The sequence below is a fragment of the Myripristis murdjan genome, chromosome 22 (genome assembly GCF_902150065.1).
Source record: "Myripristis murdjan chromosome 22, fMyrMur1.1, whole genome shotgun sequence".
NCBI lineage: Eukaryota > Metazoa > Chordata > Actinopteri > Holocentriformes > Holocentridae > Myripristis > Myripristis murdjan.
Window position 1 is genome coordinate 265001 of NC_044001.1, and position 20000 is coordinate 285000.

At 50.4% G+C, this 20000-nt stretch overlaps 3 protein-coding genes across 10 annotated transcripts in view; 1 reads left to right on the top strand and 2 right to left on the bottom strand.

Moving 5' to 3' along the window:
* The window catches only part of sec23a (Sec23 homolog A, coat complex II component), a 28341-nt gene extending 17971 nt beyond the window's left edge, over positions 1-10370 (bottom strand). Inside the window, exons 1-9 of one of the 3 annotated variants that reach the window (XM_030044154.1) lie at positions 10245-10370; positions 9135-9385; positions 8982-9039; positions 4052-4138; positions 3650-3886; positions 3305-3381; positions 3045-3189; positions 194-352; positions 1-73 (exon numbers count right to left, since the gene is read on the bottom strand). The exon at positions 1-73 is cut by the window's left edge and continues 43 nt beyond it. In XM_030044154.1, the coding sequence (XP_029900014.1) occupies positions 1-73; positions 194-352; positions 3045-3189; positions 3305-3381; positions 3650-3886; positions 4052-4138; positions 8982-9039; positions 9135-9355 (1057 nt within the window). In that variant the 5' untranslated portion in view covers positions 9356-9385; positions 10245-10370. Of the gene's footprint in view, positions 74-193; positions 353-3044; positions 3190-3304; positions 3382-3649; positions 3887-4051; positions 4139-8981; positions 9040-9134; positions 9386-10162 lie in introns of all 3 variants that reach the window. The other 2 variants (XM_030044153.1, XM_030044155.1) reach the window with 2 other exon arrangements.
* Positions 10371-11630: 1260 nt separating this feature from the next.
* srp54 (signal recognition particle 54) lies at positions 11631-18865 on the bottom strand. 3 transcript variants are annotated; one of them, XM_030044157.1, is made up of 17 exons: positions 18740-18865; positions 17613-17695; positions 17300-17397; positions 17110-17201; positions 16878-16962; positions 16570-16674; positions 16122-16188; positions 15950-16007; positions 15709-15859; positions 14527-14675; positions 14318-14418; positions 13558-13644; positions 13404-13477; positions 13160-13268; positions 12897-13067; positions 12393-12488; positions 11631-12035 (listed from the first exon to the last, which is right to left on the bottom strand). In XM_030044157.1, exons 3-17 carry the CDS (start codon positions 17375-17377, stop codon positions 11944-11946), a joined length of 1515 nt encoding a protein of 504 aa, XP_029900017.1. In that variant the 5' UTR covers positions 17378-17397; positions 17613-17695; positions 18740-18865; the 3' UTR covers positions 11631-11943. The 3 variants fall into 3 exon arrangements, with proteins under 3 accessions (XP_029900017.1, XP_029900016.1, XP_029900018.1); XM_030044156.1 differs by having other exon boundaries at positions 17613-17690; positions 18740-18840; XM_030044158.1 differs by having other exon boundaries at positions 17600-17690; positions 18740-18840.
* The window catches only part of LOC115354018 (uncharacterized), a 6428-nt gene continuing 5280 nt past the window's right edge, over positions 18853-20000 (top strand). For 2 of the 4 annotated variants that reach the window (XR_003927753.1, XR_003927754.1), the window contains exon 1: positions 18915-19229. Coding sequence is in view for 2 of the 4 variants with exons in the window: in XM_030044160.1 (XP_029900020.1) it covers positions 19133-19229 (97 nt within the window). In the remaining 2 variants the exon portion in view is untranslated. Of the gene's footprint in view, positions 19230-20000 lie in introns of all 4 variants that reach the window. The other 2 variants (XM_030044160.1, XM_030044161.1) reach the window with 2 other exon arrangements.

Below are 20000 nucleotides of genomic sequence, written 5' to 3' on the forward strand. Positions count from 1 at the left end.
GGTCCAGAGCGCAGGCGTAGATGTCGATGATGTGGCCGTTAGAGGACGCTCTGCCTGCCAGAGCCTCGTAATGCTGCAACACACACACACACACACACACACACACACACACACACACACACACACACACACGTTTCAGTGGTGAGGTCCCTGTCATGCAGCGACTCGGCTCCTGGCTCCGGGCTCGGCTCACCTTGGTGGCCTTCTTCATGAACTTGGCGTTGTCCTTCTCGATGTCGTGCCACGACCTGATGGGCGTCTTCAGCTCGTCGCCCACCACCATGCCGGGCCCCTGCGTGGCCGGCCCGCCCACGAACGTCATGATGCGAGCGCCCGTGTTGGGGAAGGTGCACTGTGGGTAAAACACATCACTTCAATCAGTTGACCGCACTGCTGTGAAATGCCCCCTACGTCCTGTCTCCTAGCTCCTACGTCCTGTCTCCTAGCTCCTACATCCTGTCTCCTAGCTCCTACGTCCTGTCTCCTAGCTCCTACGTCCTCTCTCCTAGCTCTCCTAGCTCCTATGTCCTGTCTCCTAGCTCCTACATCCTGTCTCCTAGCTCCTAAAACCTGTCTCCTAGCTCCTACGTCCTGTCTCCTAGCTCCTACATCCTGTCTCCTAGCTCCTACATCCTGTCTCCTAGCTCCTACGTCCTGCCTGTTGCCCTGCAGCCCCTCCCACCTCCAGTTAAGGCTGAGCAATTTTATCGATTCTGTGATATATATCGATATTTTGTTTCCCCAGAAAGTATCGATTCTTCAGCCGTGAGTATCGATGCATTAAGCCCCATTCAAATCTGCCGTGTTCTGTCTGGCGCTCTGCTCGCCGCCCATTTCCCCCGTTCGCGCTGCAGGAGAGCGATCAGGTCAGCCAGCCGCTAGTGTCCATGTGGAGCATCTCTAGCAAGTTCCCCGTCTAGATCCTCTCTTTACACAGACGCAGACGTCTTCCTCTCTCTGTTTACAGTCAGAGCTCAGAGATTCAGGAGAGAGGCGCTACAGCAGCACTGACATAGATTGTGAAACAAAGTGAAGAGTTGCCACTCCGCTCTATTTTCCCTGGCTAACAGCAGCACACTGGCTTAGCTTGTCTATTCAGAGAAGAGGTATCACTTCAGCTTATTTTTCAATCTATGTTATCACATGCATACCCAGGGCTTAAAGTGAAAAATTTTCCTGAGCCTGAAACCTGTGCCCCCCCCCCCCCCCCCCCAAAAAAAGGGTCTTTTGTAGCAATAAGGAGATATGATAACTATCTTGAAGGAGAAGAGGTTTACCAGTAGGCTTGACTCCAATAATTTAACAATATGTTAAATTATTATTTGTTTTAAACATGTAAATTACTTATCAAACAGACCTAACAATTTAGTGAATGAGCAGGAGTATGCCTGTGATAACATGGTTTGAAAAATAAGCCGAAGTGATACCTCTTCTTTGAATAGACAAGCTAAGCTGTCAGTGTGCTGCTGTTAGCCAGGGAAAATACAGAGGAGTGGCAAATAGAGTGGCGACTCTTCACTTTGATACACAATCTATGTCAGTGCGCTGCTGTAGCTGGAGAGTTTCTCTGCCTTTTGGACTCGTACGGTGCGTGCAGGTGTTGTGATGTTTTTTCTTGGTGGTGCAGCTGCAGGTGAAACGACTGGACGGGTTGTGCCACCCAGATTCTCTCCGTGTAATTTTCTCCAGATATATGTTCATATCCCACACAAAACAGCATTTCATTCAAATTATGTCAAATTCCGCGTTAAAAATAGATTCCGTTTTATTCGGCTAATTCCGCGATTCCGTGTTCGCGGAAATTATAGGGCCCTAGTTAAGTTGACCCTTAACTGCGCTGTTTGCATCCTTGTAAGTTGCTCAATATTCTTCAGATTTGTACTCATTGACCCATCTGTATTATATCAACCTATATTAATAGAATAGGCTCCGGTCGTGAGTAACAGCGGCAGTAGTGCTTTAAACGCCCGTGTGGGCGTCCATTTGACTTGGACCGGGACCGGAGGAGTGCAAACGCACTCATCTTCACCACTGGTGATCGACTCAGGCTGTCGCGCCGTGCGTTTAAAAAAAACGCCGATATTTCCGCCTGTTTTCAGGAGGCTGGAGCCGACGCAATACTAATTCTTTATTTCACTTACGTGGGTACAGGTGTGATCCTCATCTGATCTCCTCTCTCTGTCTGCATATGGATGAGTGCGGGTACAGAAACGTGACGTTAAATTATTTCTGTTGTGATTTTATTTATTTTTTACTTTGAAAATTAATTTAGCGTGTCGGGGGGCGGGCGCTGCGCCCCGCCAATAGAATGATAGGGGAAACACTGAATGTATTTTGCTTCCATCTCTCTGCCCTTCTCTACTCTACTTCAACGCTGCTTAGCTCCACCGGATCTATTCTACCGGACGGTAGACTGCCGCATCCACCTGTTGCACAAAACGCACAAGGCATGCTGTTCTTAGACCCTCCCCACTCAGCTGTTATTGGCCAACTGAGTTTGATAACACTATACTATTGGTGGATCTACCCATGCGCTTCGCTGAAAATCAGAAGATCATTCGTTAAATGCTAACTTAAGCCAAATTTTTGCCACAAAAAAAAAAAATGCCCGTCAAGCCGGAAATCCGGCACCATGCCGGAGTACTTTAAGCCCTGCATACCACTGCTCATTCATTGGTAGCTGAATTGTTAGATCTGTTTGATAAGTAATTTACATTGTTAAAATAATAATAATATTATTGGAGTCAAGCCAAACTAATTTTCTCATCACATCTTTGTTTCATTTTGTCCAGCATTTGCAAACTGTAGACTCTCTGTCCAGTCAGAGCCATGTATTGTGTGACTGACTGATGCTTTCAGTTTTCAGTTCAATTAATTCAATCCAAGTCAAAGGAACACTCACAAGATGTCACCAAAATCACTCTGTCCCTTTAAAAGTGTGTCTGATCGTATCGTTGGCCGAATATCGTGATATATATCATATCGTGAGCTGAATACCGTGTATTGTATTGTATCGTGAGATTAGTGTATCGCTACAGCCCTACCTCCAGCAGTCCCACGGCGATGGACATGGCGACTCCGAGGGAGCGCAGCGGCCTCTTGCCCTGGGTGACGGGCCAGGGGTCCCGCTGCAGCTCGCCCAGCAGGTCGGTCAGGTTCATGTCGATCTTCTGCACCGGCTGCAGGAACCTGAGGACACAGACACACCCCCAAGCTGCTCACCTCAATCTACTGCAGTGTGTTTCCAAAATCTACACACATTATTAGAGTGTGTGTGTGTGTGTGTGTGTGTGTGTGTGTGCACCTGTTGGACAGAGGCGGCTGGGCAGCTTGAGGCCCTCTGCCCTGGGAGGCTGATGGTTTGGTCAGGCCGAGCATCTCCTGCACACCGACACACAGGACAGCACGCTGCAGTCAGATCAACCCACAGCAGCAGCAAACACCTTCACACTCACACCTGCAGCCCTGCTCGGCTTCCCCACGGACAAAATTGTAGAGTGGAAACAACAGCTGATGTTGCCATGACAACTAGGATAAACTGGGATGTTTCTCCCTTGATAGCAATATTAGCTAGCCAAGCACAACTATATGCCAAAATATCAGGAGTGAAAGTGTTTCCGGTCGTTTCCGGCGGCGGCGGCGTGCGTACCTGCAGCTGCTTGGCGCTCAGGTCCTTGGTGCCTCGGAACACGTAGCTCTTGGAGATTCCCTCGCAGCCCAGCTCGTGCACCTGCACCATGCGGCCGAAGGTGATGAGGCCCACGAGCGCGGTGGGCGGCAGCAGAGACAGAGACATCTGCAGAGACTCCTTCAGAGCCTGCAGGTCCTCGTCCTCCATGCAGGTGTCCACCACATACAGGAACACCAGGGGCATCTGGGGGCCCCGCTGCCATCAATAACCAATACATCAATATCAATACATGTGGAACACCAGGGGCATCTGGGGGCCCCGCTGCCATCAATAACCAATACATTAAAGGATATCACTGATTTCATGCAGGGCATCGATCAATCAATCAATCAATGGACGACTCTCCCCATCGGGTCTCACCTGGACGACGTACTCGATGGTGGAAAACTGAGGCAGCAGCTCCGCCGGCTGATTCACCTCCGAGATCCCAGCGTAGGTCGGAGGAAACTGAAACACAGACCGTGACTCTACTGTCACTCTACTGTCACACTACTGTCACTCTATTGTCACTCTACTGTCACTCTACTGTCACTCTGCTGTCACACTACTGTCACACAACTGTCGCTCTACTTTCGCTCTACTGTCGCTCTACTGTCACTCTACTGTCAATCTACTGCCGCTCTGCTGTCACTCTACTGTCACTCTGCTGGTATTCTACTGTCACTCTACTGTCGCTCTGCTGTCGCTCTACTGTCACTCTACTGTCACTCTACTGTCACTCTACTGTCGCTCTGCTGTCACTCTGCTGGTATTCTACTGTCACTCTACTGTCGCTCTACTGGTGCTCAACTGTCACTCTACTGTCGCTCTACTGTCGCTCTGCTGTCACTCTGCTGTCGCTCTACTGTCACTCTACTGTCACTCTGCTGGTATTCTACTGTCACTCTACTGTCGCTCTACTGTCACTCTGCTGTCACTCTGCTGTCGCTCTACTGTCACTCTACTGTCACTCTGCTGGTATTCTACTGTCACTCTACTGTCGCTCTACTGTCACTCTACTGTCGCTCTGCTGGTGCTCTACTGTCGCTCTACTGGTGCTCTGCTGTCGCTCTACTGTCGCTCTGCTGTCACTCTGCTGGTATTTTACTGTCGTTCTACTGTTACGCAACTGTCGCTCTACTGTCACTCTACTGTCGCTCTACTATCACTCTACTGGCGCTTTGCTGTCACTCTATTGTCACTCTACTGTCGCTCTACTGTCACTCTATTGTCACTCTATTGTCACTCTATTGTCACTCTGCTGGTATTCTACTGTCACTCTACTGTCGCTCTACTGTCGCTCTACTGTCGCTCTGCTGTTGCTCTGCTGTCACTCTACTATCACTCTACTGTCACGGAACTCTACTGTCACTCTGCTGTCACTCTATTGTCACTCTACTGTCACGGAACTCTACTGTCACTCTACTGTCACTCTGCTGTCACTCCATTGTCACTCTACTGTCGCTCTAGTGTTGCTCTAGTGTCACTCTACTGTCACTCTACTGTCGCTCTACTGTCACTCTGCTGGTATTCTACTGTCACTCTACTGTCACTCTACTGTCACTCTGCTGGTATTCTACTGTCGCTCTACTGTCACTCTACTGTCACATTACTGTCACTCTGCTGGTATTCTACTGTCGCTCGACTGTCGCTCTACTGTCACTCTACTGTCGCTCTGCTGGTGCTCTACTGTCGCTCTACTGTCGCTCTACTGTCACTCTACTGTCAATCTACTGTCGCTCTGCTGTCAATCTACTGTCGCTCTGCTGTCACTCTACTGTCACTCTGCTGGTATTCTACTGTCACTCTACTGTCGCTCTGCTTTCGCTCTACTGTCACTCTACTGTCGCTCTGCTGTCGCTCTGCTGTCACTCTGCTGGTATTCTACTGTCACTCTACTGTCGCTCTACTGTCAATCCACTGTCGCTCTGCTGTCACTCTACTGTCGCTCTGCTGGTGCTCTACTGTCGCTCTACTGGTGCTCTGCTGTCGCTCTACTGTTGCTCTACTGTCGCTCTGCTGTCACTCTGCTGGTATTCTACTGTCGTTCTACTGTTACGCAACTGTCGCTCTACTGTCACTCTACTGTCGCTCTACTATCACTCTACTGGCGCTTTGCTGTCACTCTATTGTCACTCTACTGTCGCTCTACTGTCACTCTACTGTCACCCTATTGTCACTCTACTGTCACTCTATTGTCACTCTGCTGGTATTCTACTGTCACTCTACTGTCGCTCTACTGACGCTCTACTGTCGCTCTGCTGTCACTCTACTATCACTCTACTGTCACGGAACTCTACTGTCCCTCTGCTGTCACTCTATTGTCACTCTACTGTCACGAAACTCTACTGTCACTCTACTGTCACTCTGCTGTCACTCCATTGTCACTCTACTGTCGCTCTAGTGTTGCTCTAGTGTCACTCTACTGTCGCTCTACTGTCACTCTGCTGGTATTCTACTGTCACTCTACTGGCACTCTACTGTCACTCTACTGTCACTCTACTGTCACTCTGCTGGTATTCTACTGTCGCTCTACTGTCACTCTACTATCACATTACTGTCACTCTGCTGGTATTCTACTGTCGCTCTACTGTCGCTCTACTGTCACTCTACTGTCGCTCTGCTGGTGCTCTACTGTCGCTCTACTGTCGCTCTACTGGTGCTCTGCTGTCGCTCTGCTGTCGCTCTACTGTTGCTCTGCTGTCACTCTACTATCACTCTACTGTCACGGAACTCTACTGTCACTCTGCTGTCACTCTATTGTCACTCTACTGTCACGGAACTCTACTGTCACTCTACTGTCACTCTGCTGTCACTCCATTGTCACTCTACTGTCGCTCTAGTGTTGCTCTAGTGTCACTCTACTGTCACTCTACTGTCGCTCTACTGTCACTCTGCTGGTATTCTACTGTCACTCTACTGTCACTCTACTGTCACTCTGCTGGTATTCTACTGTCGCTCTACTGTCACTCTACTGTCACATTACTGTCACTCTGCTGGTATTCTACTGTCGCTCGACTGTCGCTCTACTGTCACTCTACTGTCGCTCTGCTGGTGCTCTACTGTCGCTCTACTGTCGCTCTACTGTCACTCTACTGTCAATCTACTGTCGCTCTGCTGTCAATCTACTGTCGCTCTGCTGTCACTCTACTGTCACTCTGCTGGTATTCTACTGTCACTCTACTGTCGCTCTGCTTTCGCTCTACTGTCACTCTACTGTCGCTCTGCTGTCGCTCTGCTGTCACTCTGCTGGTATTCTACTGTCACTCTACTGTCGCTCTACTGTCAATCCACTGTCGCTCTGCTGTCACTCTACTGTCGCTCTGCTGGTGCTCTACTGTCGCTCTACTGGTGCTCTGCTGTCGCTCTACTGTTGCTCTACTGTCGCTCTGCTGTCACTCTGCTGGTATTCTACTGTCGTTCTACTGTTACGCAACTGTCGCTCTACTGTCACTCTACTGTCGCTCTACTATCACTCTACTGGCGCTTTGCTGTCACTCTATTGTCACTCTACTGTCGCTCTACTGTCACTCTACTGTCACCCTATTGTCACTCTACTGTCACTCTATTGTCACTCTGCTGGTATTCTACTGTCACTCTACTGTCGCTCTACTGACGCTCTACTGTCGCTCTGCTGTCACTCTACTATCACTCTACTGTCACGGAACTCTACTGTCCCTCTGCTGTCACTCTATTGTCACTCTACTGTCACGAAACTCTACTGTCACTCTACTGTCACTCTGCTGTCACTCCATTGTCACTCTACTGTCGCTCTAGTGTTGCTCTAGTGTCACTCTACTGTCGCTCTACTGTCACTCTGCTGGTATTCTACTGTCACTCTACTGGCACTCTACTGTCACTCTACTGTCACTCTACTGTCACTCTGCTGGTATTCTACTGTCGCTCTACTGTCACTCTACTATCACATTACTGTCACTCTGCTGGTATTCTACTGTCGCTCTACTGTCGCTCTACTGTCACTCTACTGTCGCTCTGCTGGTGCTCTACTGTCGCTCTACTGTCGCTCTACTGGTGCTCTGCTGTCGCTCTGCTGTCGCTCTACTGTTGCTCTACTGTCGCTCTGCTGGTATTCTACTGTCGTTCTACTGTTACACAACTGTCGCTCTACTGTCACTCTACTGTCGCTCTACTATCACTCTACTGGCGCTTTGCTGTCACTCTATTGTCACTCTACTGTCGCTCTACCGTCACTCTACTGTCACTCTACTGTCGCTCTACCGTCACTCTATTGTCACTCTACTGTCACTCTACTGTCACTCTATTGTCACTCTATTGTCACTCTGCTGGTATTCTACTGTCACTTTACTGACGCTCTACTGACGCTCTACTGTCGCTCTGCTGTCACTCTACTGTCACGGAACTCTACTGTCACTCTGCTGTCACTCTATTGTCACTCTACTGTCACGGAACTCTACTGTCACTCTACTGTCACTCTACTGTCACTCTGCTGTCACTCCATTGTCACTCTACTGTCGCTCTAGTGTTGCTCTAGTGTCACTCTATTGTCACTCTACTGTCGCTCTACTGTCACTCTGCTGGTATTCTACTGTCGCTCTACTGTCACTCTACTGTCACTCTGCTGGTATTCTACTGTCGCTCTACTGTCACTTTACTGTCACATTACTGTCACTCTGCTGGTATTCTACTGTCGCTCGACTGTCACTCTACTGTCACATTACTGTCACTCTGCTGGTATTCTACTGTCGCTCGACTGTCACTCTACTGTCACATTACTGTCACTCTGCTGGTATTCTACTGTCGCGCTACTGTCACACTACTGTCACTCTGCTGGCGCTCTACTGTCACTCTAGTGTCGCTCTACTGTCACTCTGCTGGCGCTCTACTGTCACTCTAGTGTCGCTCTACTGTCACTCTACTGGCACTCTACTGGCACTCTAATGGCACTCTGCGACATTATAGCGCCATCTCTGTGTGTGTGTTAGAGTGTGTGTGTGTGTGTGTGTGCTGCCTCCAGCTGTTTCTCTTGTCATACTGTCTGCTACTGTGTTTTCTTGCATTTCCTTTATGGCTCTCCTCTCTCTTTCCTTCTTTTCCCCGTCCAGCTGTGTTTTGGGAGTGTGTCTTGCCGCTGTGAGGACGAGGTCGGGCCGCTGTCCTGTTGAAGCCCTTTCAGACCGTAAACACTGACAGTGGGCTCTAAATAAACTCAGTCTTCTGTCGCTGTACTGAAACACAAACTGTCAGTCGACTACACTTATCAGTTTCTTTTTTTAATTCTCTGTAATTTCTAACTCTATAAGGAGTGTGTGTGTGTGTGTGTGTGTGTCACCTGGTTTCTCTGGTAACAGAAGTTGCAGGCCCACAGCTTGGCTCTGTAGTCGACTTGGCTGAGAGAGAGAATCAGACAATATCATCAGAACTGTTAACTGACCCGCCCCCTCCCGACAGTGACCTTTGACCCCCGGCCCCAGGTGATGCGCACCACAGCGGGTTGAGCACGGCGCGGCAGGTGGCGCGGCTGCAGAGGACCGGCTCATACTGGATGGGCGGCAGGTCGGGGCGCTCCTTCAGGGGGGTGAACAGCGCCGCCACCGGCACCACCATGCGGGTGGCCTCCAGGCGGCTGGACGGCCACACGTTCCAGCTGAAGCGCACGCCGTCACGCTCCTCGTTCTGAGCGATGTACTCTGGGAAGGTCGCCATGGCAACAGGCAGCTACACACCGGTGTCAGACTGAGGAAAACAAATGAATGAACAAACTGCTGTGGTCCAGCGACACACTCCTGTCTGTCACACACACACACACACACACACACACACACACACACACACACACACACACACACCGTGTGTAATGCACATCACTGTCTGCCTTTTAGGGATCAATACAGTGGAATTGAATTTCAACAGTAACCCGACAGACAGACAGACAGACAGACAGACACTGCAGGTTAACAGACAGACAGACAGACAGGCAAAGAGGCAGACAGACAGACAGAGAGACAGACAGACAGACAGACAGAGAGACAGACAGGCAGACAGACAGACAGACAGACAAGCAGACAGACACTGCAGGTTAACAGACAGACAGACAGACAGACAGACAGACAGACAGACACTGCAGGTTAACAGACAGACAGACAGACAGAGAGACAGACAGGCAGACAGACACTGCAGGTTAACAGACAGACAGACAGACAGACAGAAACCGCAGGTTAACAGACAGACAGACAGACAGACAGAGAGACAGACAGGCAACGAGGCAGACAGACAGACAGACAGGCAGACAGACAGACACTGCAGGTTAACAGACAGACAGACAGACAGACAGACAGACAGACGTGTCTGTTGTCATTTCTCTGCATGAATTCTTCTGACTGCCTCAGAGCCAACAGGCTAACAGGCTAACAGGCTAACAGGCTAACAGCGGCTAGCATACCGCTGGCTAACGCTATCAGAGCGGACAGCTGTGAGACAAAGTCCGAGTGAAAAGACGGGACGGAGGTTTACCTGCAGCGGGACAGACTGAGGTGAGACTCAGGTGAGACTGAGGTGAGACAGCGGGACACAGGCGGGAGGCGGACAGGCTCACCTGGCGCGGCGCGGCGCTGCTTCACCGGCGGTTGACAACACAGCAAAACAACATGGCGGCGCCGAGGCGCCACGTCAAGACACAGAGAGGAGAAAAACACAGGGAAGAGGTCTCACTCTGACCGCGACACGGGAACCAACTACCGAACACAGCTTCCTTTTCTTTTCTGGAGGGCAGCGCCACCGCCCGGCCGGGAAATGTAGCTTTTACACTTTTTACTCTTTAAGGTCCTTATTTCTTTTCTTGCGATTATTTTTATTGTGCTATTCCCCGTTTCTATAGCTGCACTTTGCAACACAGAGAAAAAACAAGACAACATAAAACACATTGTAACAGGATAATAACTCATTGTATTTACTTTATTGCTTCTTTAGAATGTATTCATAATGCTGTGTCTGTGCTCATTCTACTCACCAAAAAAAAAAAAAGAAAAACCCTCCACCTGCTCTGCTGCTGAAGCCTCCTGACCACACGACCTGCCTCACCTACACACTCACATGCACTGTTTCCTACTTCTGTAATTATTGTTGTAATATTTTGTAGGATTAATGCACATTTATACATAATACACACCTTTTTTTCTTCATTTAATTTCTAAGGCATATATTTTCATATTTCTTAATTCATACAATTTAATTCTTCTCAAAAATCTGAGCAACTTCAGGTGACCCAGTTCTGTCTCCGGGATCAATAAAGTATTTCTGATTCTGATGTCCCATCTCGTCTGTCACTGCACCAAACCTCCTGGTGTTCAAGTTCTTCTTCACCTGCAGCTGGCCCCGTCCCGCCTGCGACCGGGCCTGCAGGCCCCGTCCCGCCTGCGACCGGGCCCGCAGGCTCCTGCTCACACAGAGGTGCCTTCACTGTAGATCCACACAGTAAGAACTGATCTGCTTCTCGTTTGGTTTTAACAGTCACACACAAACCTAAAACCTGAACTGCTGTTAACACTCAGGGCCGGTCAGGCATCAGCGCCATACTTTTTTTTTTTTTTTTTTTTTTTTTTTTTTTTTTTTTATGACTATGGTAGTGGTTCATCTTCTTGATATAGGATCTTTGGCCGTGCCAAACCCACAAGTGTCTGTTTGAGATCTGGAACATGATTTCAGATTTTTTCACCTCTTAAACTCTAATTTCAGCTCAGAGTCTCCTCCATGTTGTGTCTCTGCTGAGGCTCCATCTCTCTGACACTGAGCGAAACATTCAAACCAAGACGCCGCAGAATCACAGCACATAGAAAAGATCGACATGCATTGTGAATCATTTTATTTACAATAAAGTTCTGGGGTTTTGAACAAAATGCCTTCAGTATAAAACCTGTCTGACATCCGGCGGCCGAGCACTGCTGCAGTTTTTAATCGAACACGATGAAGAAAGATCACAATGTTACAATGTCGTAATACAAATTTATTATAACGTCATGACAAAAATATTGTCACAATCAAATTCCTGTCTCCTCTGTGTCTGTCCTCAAGCGGGACAGGAAGTCTAGACTCTGCTCCTGCGTCTGCTTTAAAACTCTGTAAAAACCAAACGCCTCTCAAGCTCACACACATGAAACATCTGAAAGAAAGCCGTCCCGGCCGCTGGGGGTCAGAGCGCTAACCCTACCCCCCCCCCCCAGCAGACAGACCGGTGGGATCAAACTCATTCACTCTTATTCCTCCTCTCCTGCGGGTTCCAAGGTGCTGCTCCGTGGTCACATGTTGTTGAATCCCATCATGCCTTTCATGTTGCCCGCCGCGCCCTGCTGGAACTGTCGCATCATCGACTGGAGCCCTGCCATGCCACCTGATCACACACACACACACACACACACACACACACACACACACACATCAGTTTTGGTGTTGACTGATCCTCTGTGGAAAGTCAGCATCAAGTCAAATAGATTTTCCAAGGACATGCCGATCCTGATTATAAGTAATCAACGAGACCAATAACTGATATTTTGAGCTGATATTCATTTGAAGTAAAAGTGAAAATTGAATTTAAAAAATGAAAAAAAGAAACAACAAAAGCACAACAACAACAAAACTACAGTGATGATATTTACAGGTCAGATCAGCGACGCTGCCTAGAGGTAGAGAGACAGACAGACAGACAGACAGACAGACAGACAGACAGACAGACAGACAGGCGTCTCACCCATGTGGTGCAGGACTCGAGGGTCCATCATCTTGGCCATCTGCTGGTTCAGTTTGGCCATCTGAGACGGGTTCACGTTCTTCGACATGTCGCCTCCTGCAAAACACAACACGAGCCGTCAAATCCACGCCACCGCCGCCTGCAGAGTGGGAGGAGTCACTGCGGCCGAGTGGGAGGAGTCACTGCGGCCGAGTGGGAGGAGTCATGGATGGTTTGAGTGACAGCAGCTGTCATTCCCAGATCAATGTGGATCTGACTCCGTTTTTAAATGATCATCTGAAATCAGTCCTGAGAGAGAAAAGCCTCGGCACGCCCGCCTCACCCACCCTCACCCACCCTCACCCCCCGCTCTGCACTCGTCATGTACTGTTTAGTAGTCCCCACTAGGGGGCTCCAGCAGGTTCTTTAGGTGAGTGAAAGGCAGACATGTTAGCAGGCCTGCTCCCCTGCAGCAGGCTCCCTGTGCACAGCGCTGTGTGTGTGGATGCTGACCCTGAGCCGTACCTTTGAACAGGCCTTTGATGCCGCCCATCTTCTTCACCATCTGGGCGAACTTGGTGTACTGAGTCAGCAGCTCCTGGACGTCCCGGGTGGCGACCCCTGACCCCCGGGCCACCCTCTGGATCCTGTTGGGCTGCTTACTGAACAGCTTGGCTCCATCTTTGTTGTCCAGTTCTGTTGGAGAGACACAGCAGAACATCAGAACCTGGAACAAAACCTGCACGTGCGTGTGTGCGTGTGTGCGTGTGTGTGTGTGTGTGTGTTACCCTGGTCGTTCATGCTGTCCATGATGGTCATGAGTTTCTTCAGCCGGGCCATGGACTCCTGCTCGTTACCTTTACTCATGAAGTCCGTCCCAAAGCCGGGGATCATGCCCTGAACACGGCGAGGAAACGCTCGTTAGTGCCGGGGTCAGTGTGAGACCCGTCCCACCTGGAGCTCACCTGCGTCAGGTGGTCCGACAACACCTGACCATATAAAAGTGCAGATGGAGATGGAAGGGGTGTTTACCATGATCTGTCCGAACGGTCCCATCTTCATGATGTTCTGGAACTGTTCGTACATGTCTCTGAGGGTGAACTGGCCTGAGAGGTCAGAGGTCAGAGGTCAGAGGTCAGCGCAGTCAAGTTTAAGTTTCATTCGTCAACTGAGGTTTGATTCTCACCGTGTTTCAGTTTGTCGATCAGCTCCTCGTTGTCGTCCAGTTTGAGCTCGTTGACTTTGTCAATCAAACCCTCGATGTCGCCCATTCCTGTCGGGACACAGCAGAGTCACTGCAGGCTCCCTGAGCCCCGCCCACTTTCCCACCACCAGCACCACATTCACAGCACAGGACACATGACCCCGCCCCATGCGTCAAACACACGACCCCGCTGTAAAACACACGAGCCTGCTGTAAAACACATGAGCCTGCGGTAAAACACATGAGCCTGCGGTAAAACACATGAGCCTGCGGTAAAACACATGAGCCTGCGGTAAAACACATGAGCCTGCTGTAAAACACACGAGCCTGCTGTAAAACACATGAGCCTGCTGTAAAACACATGAGCCTGCGGTAAAACACATGAGCCTGCGGTAAAACACATGAGCCTGCTGTAAAACACATGAGCCTGCGGTAAAACACATGAGCCTGCTGTAAAACACACGAGCCTGCTGTAAAACACATGATTTTGCAGTAAAACACATGAGCCTGCGGTAAAACACATGATCCTGCAGTAAAACACATGAGCCTGCGGTAAAACACATGAGCCTGCGGTAAAACACATGATCCTGCAGTAAAACACATGAGCCTGCGGTAAAACACATGAGCCTGCAGTAAAACACATGAGCCTGCGGTAAAACACATGATCCTGCAGTAAAACACATGATCCTGCAGTAAAACACATGAGCCTGCAGTAAAACACATGATCCAGAGTGCAGAGTACCCAGCAGCTTGCTGATGAAGGGCTGCGTCTTGAAGGGCTCGAAGTCGTCGATGTGCTCTCCTGTCCCGATGAAGATGATGGGGCTCTTGGTCGCAGCGACGCTGCAGGCGAAGCAGACGACTGGGGTTAGGGTTAGTCTTCATTATGATGTAAATCACTAAATCAAATGAAAAGCTGCTGTGACGTGGCGTGAGGATGGGCGGTCTTACGCGCTGAGAGCTCCGCCTCCTTTGGCGTGTCCGTCCAGCTTGGTGACGATGACCGAGGCCACGTCCACCTTGTCCTTGAAGGCCTTGGCCTGAGCCTCGCAGGCCTGGCCGATGGAGGCGTCCATCACGTACACAATGTTGTCTGGTTGCTGGGAAACAGAAAAGTGACTGAAATGTTAATCCCGACAAGGTTCGGCTTCTGGATGAACGGCAAACAGGAAACAGAAAAATACACCAAATCTGAGCTGAACACGACAGAGCACTGGACCGAAGCTGATCTCAGCCCTGCTGCCTGTCAGGAAGCTGGACGCCTGGAGCCTCTGACACTGATCCTGATTCAGACCGAGTGGAAATTCAGGAGGCACAACAAACAAACTACGGAGGGACTGGATGCACAGAATTGAAACCACAAACATCAAGACACTCGTAAAAAGAAATGACAGCTGATTTTTTTTCAACCATGCGCAAAAAATATTCCATAAGAAACTGAAACCTACAATCATTGCCATGAATGAGGAAATGACATAACCACTAAAGCATTTTTAAAGTCCCCATGAAATGATGTCACATGACCTCTACTTCCTGTCAGACAGAGCAGGAAATACAGAGAGGAAGAGTCCATTTCATGGGGTCTTTAACATTGAATTCATCAGGTCCACAGGTGGGACAGAGGGACTTTTGGTTGAATGTCTGCACTCACCTGCTGTATTTATTGTCGTGCACATACCCAAAACTGTGACGGCGTGTTAGGGCCAAGAATACAGGGCAGGGTGGTGCGGGGGGGCGTTCCAGAGAATTTTTTTCAGTGATTAAAGTCGTAGATATACGTGGAAGAAATCAGCTGGTGAGCTGGTCCACCATCAGATTACAAACCTATTTCTGTCAGTTGAGTCTAAAGGGTCCTCACATCACTTTATACTGTGCACCTTTAAAATATCCATTGATGAATTTGCATACTTCATGTGAAAATATAAATTAGAGTAACCAGCCGCTTGATTACTCAGTAAAGTTCTGAGCGGTTTCTGGTGGATTTGGACTGTTTGGTGGGAAAATAAGGGCACGACCTCCTTTACCCTCTGACAGAACCCAGAACCCTGACAGAACCCTGACAGAACCCTGACAGAACCCAGACAGAACCCAGACAGAACCGTCGGAGCGCTGCGGCGGCGGCGTGATACTGACCACGGCGTTGGAAACCTGCAGCATCTCCTCGAACAGAGAGTCTTCCTGTTTGTGGCGGCCGCTCGTGTCCACAATGATGATTTCAAAGTTTTCCGCTTTGAACTTCTCCACGCCCTCTGCAGCGATCACCACCGGGTCCATCTCTGTGTAGCTGCACACACACACACACAGTCAGTCAGTCAGTGTGTGTGTGGGTGTGGGTGTGTGTGTGTGTGTGTGTGTGTGTGTGTGCACCACTTACCTCCCATAGAAAGGGATTCTGGCTTTTGTGGCGTTCTGTTTCAGCTGATCGAAGGCACCTGAGGAAAAGACCGACAGATGTCAAGCTGTGGCGTGAGATGAAATGAAAAGGCCTGTGGGTTAAGCCTAACCCTGACCCTGACCCTAAGGAGCGAGCACAGAGGGAGGGTTACCTGCTCTGAACGTGTCAGCGCAGATCAGACACGTCTTCCAGCCTTTTCTTTGGTAGTAATAGGCCAGCTGCAGAGAACACAGAGAGGTGAGCCGTGACCAGCAGGGGGCGCTGACAACACTGACACACACACAGAAAGGTGAAAAGGAGCCAACATCTTCAGAACCAGACATTTGGTCTGAAACCTGCCGGTTTACACCGCTCAGACGGCATAATGATGTACTGTTACCATGGCAACAGCTCTCTCTACCGCCGGCTCCTCGCTGCGTTCACGGGGAACAGGACGTCAAACTATCGTCTATAAAACGTCCAACAACGCAGCGTTTACTGTATCGGCTCAGGGACGCCATGACGTCGCATGTCAGAAAATTCCAATACAAATATTCAAAAGTCTGAGTTCCCCTGAACGCAGCATCAACACACATGAGGCTGAACAGGCGGAGCGTCACCTTGGAGCAGGTGGTGGTCTTCCCGCTGCCCTGCAGACCCACAAACATGATGACATTGTTCTTCCCCTTGGTGGGGGTCCAGGCCTTCACCCCGGGGTCCACCAGCTGCATGCGCACGCACACACACACACACACACACACACACACACACACACACACACACACACACACACACACACAAAGAGTTTGGTTTCTGGAGACAGTTCTGCTTGTTTTATTTCAGGTGATGCAAACAGAGATATGATTTGCTGCCGCTTCACGCCGTGACATCACGGCAGCGGCTGTGACGTCACAGACGGCGTCCTGACCTTGACCAGCTCCTTGAACACGGCGTGCTGGATCATCCTCCTCTTGTTCAGGCCGGACGCCATCTCCTCCAGATCTATGGCAGACCTGCAGGGACAAACAGAGCCGACACGCCGTCACACAGCAGCTGACAAGAGGCACGCCCGGAGAACCAGCATCATGTGGAGCTGTACTGAGTGTGTGTGTGTGTGTGTGTGTGTGTGTGTGTGTGTGTGTGTGTGTGTTCCCTCTTACTTGACGTTCTCCCTTAGCTGTTTGACCAGCTTGATGTTGACGTCGGCCTCCAGCAGGGCGGCGCACACCTCCTTCAGCATGGCGTTGAGAACCTGCAGGGAGACAGAGGGGGGGGGGGTTTGAGACCCTGAGGGGAGACTTCCTGTCTGCCGGCGCCCGTCAGCCAATCAGATGGCCCGATGGCACTCACCTCCTCATTGATGATGGTGGCGTTGCTGAGTGACCTCAGCGCCGAGGTGATCTTCCTGCCAAGGTCGGCTAACACCATGATGACGCTCCAAACAAAACCTGAAACACACAGAGCAGTGTTCACTGTTACACACACACACACGCACACACACAGATAACATGACACGTGATGTGTACAAGTGTGCGTTGTTTTCTGGATGAGGTTTTGCTTGTTGGACCCTGATTTGTTTAGTTTGCTGGTGTCTTACTGTCAGGCACCTGATACACACACACACACACACACACACACACACACACACACAGTGCAGACTCACAGTGACAGTAGAAAGGTGTGATGGAGGGGAAACCCCCTGCAGAAGAGGATCACTGCAGCACCAACTTCACTTCACTTCCTGCACTAGAGAGGACAAAGAAATACATAAACACGTGGAGGAGGCAGAGGCTCAGCCGGGCCGGGCCGGGCCGGGCCGGGCCGGGCCGGGCCGGGCCGGGCCGGGACAGCCTGTCATGCATCAGCCCTTAAACACATGGACCCTCCTGGTGCATGAGAGGCCATGTGGTTAGGGTTAGGAAGGAAAATGTCTCTGGACGACCTGAGACGGGACGAGCTGGAAACAGATCACAGTGCTATGACAGCGTGTGTGTGTGTGTGTGTGTGTGTGTGTGTGTGTGTGTGTGTGTGGGACAGGAGCAGCGTCACGGGGGGCTCAGGCTGGGTGCTCCGTGAAAAGTTACTGCGTTTTAAAATCACAAAAACTGCATTTGACTAAAATGAGCAGAACTAACAACAACCAGCTGACTGAAGTGAGGCTGAGGCCGACAGACCCTCCGCGTGAGAGCGGCTTTACGCTGCACCACCCGCCCTGACCCGCTGACCGGCTCCCCGGGACGGGACAGGACGGGACAGACGGGACGGGACAGGACGGGACAGACGGGACGGGACAGGACGGGACGGGAGAGACGGGACGGGACGGGACAGACGGGACGGGACAGACAGGACGGGATGGGTCCCGGTCAGCTGGTCGCCGCATGAATAAACTGATTAAAAACACCGAGCCCTGTTTTCATGGCGTCACTTTGTTTTCCCTCTTTACCGACGGGAGATCCTTAAATATGATCGATAAGCTGATCAGAGGAGAGGAGGGTCCGGGCGGGTCTCCAGATCCCCTCCAGACAGTCTGGAACACGGTCTCCCTGCTGGACCAGGACCAGGACCAGGACCAGGACCAGGATCTGGATCAGACTGTTTGCTAGCTAACGGGCTAACAGGCTAACGGGCTAACGGGCTAGCAGCTGTTAGCTTAGCCGCTAGCGGAGCGGCGAGCCGTCGCGCAGAGGCCGCGGCCGGGAGCGAGCCGCGCGGGGCGGAACCTGAGCCTCACCCGGGGAACATGAGCTCACCTCCACCAGCGGACACGCGGCTCGTCCTGGCTGTTCTTACCTGCTCGGTGTTGTTGTGGTTTAACGAACAGCTGGTTCACCTGGAGAGCTCTCAGAGGAACGTCATCAAACCTGCAGTGACCCGGAAACACTACTTATCCGCTTCCGGCCTCTGTTTCCCTCTGTTCGGCAGCTTTAAGGTCGTCCGGTACCACAGAACATGTGACGCATCTAAATGTCACTGTCAGCTCTCAGACCTGGTCATATATCTACTGATGTAGATGATCCAGAATTAGCTTTTGAGAAATAACATCACTTTGGCTCAAAAATGTAATCATTGTTTTATTTTTTATCCAACATGACAGTCTGGAGGCTCCACCTTAAACTCCACACGCGTCCTGTGCTCTCCGTGAGCCGCGAAGTTTCCGGTCAGTGACATGAAAACGTGTTGGTGATGAACCTGTCAGAGGCCAAAGCGGAGCTGCGGAGGCTGCTGGGCGCGGTGAGCCCGGCCGCCCTGCCCGGCCTGCTGCACTGGCTCCGGAGCTCAGGTAAGCCCGCTCTCTGCAGGTAAACCCGCTGTCTGTGGGTAAACCCGCTCTGTACAGGTAAACCCGCTCTCTGTGGGTAAACCCGCTCTCTGCAGGTAAACCCGCTCTCTGTGGGTAAACCCGCTCTGTACAGGTAAACCCGCTCTGTACAGGTAAACCCGCTCTCTGCAGAGGGCTGTACTACGAAGCAGGTTTAGTGGGTTAGCAGGTATGTTGAGTCTAAAGCCAGGGTTTCCTGTATCACGAAGGTGGCTCTCTTTTAACCCGGCTAGATCACCATGGTAACTTATGCTTAACTCATAACCTGGTCACGACCAGGTTATGAGTTAAGTTTAACCCCGCCCGGCTATGAAAGCGGCGCTATCTCACCCAGGTGAAATCACAAAGTAATTTTTGTCCGGTGATTGGTGGCACATATGCACAATGCAGGTCTACTATTAGTGGTGCACAGACTTCACGTTTGTCAGCAATATTCTGTTGTATCACAGACTTTGTTATAGCAGCCTACTTTTTTAAAGGAAACCCCTGATATTATAACGGTGACTGTCACGGCATCCGAAGGTGACGATTTAGTCCAGTCATTTTATGAAAAAACCTAGGACAAATTGCAAGAGAAGCAAACTCAACTGATTTTGTATCCTCAGTTTGTCCTGAGTGAGGGGAAAAAAGTCCCAAGGAATCCAATTGGTGGAAAGTTTTAAAATCACCTATTTATGCATCCATGTAATACCAAAAAACACTGTTTTTAACACACAGGGGAAAGGGGGTCAA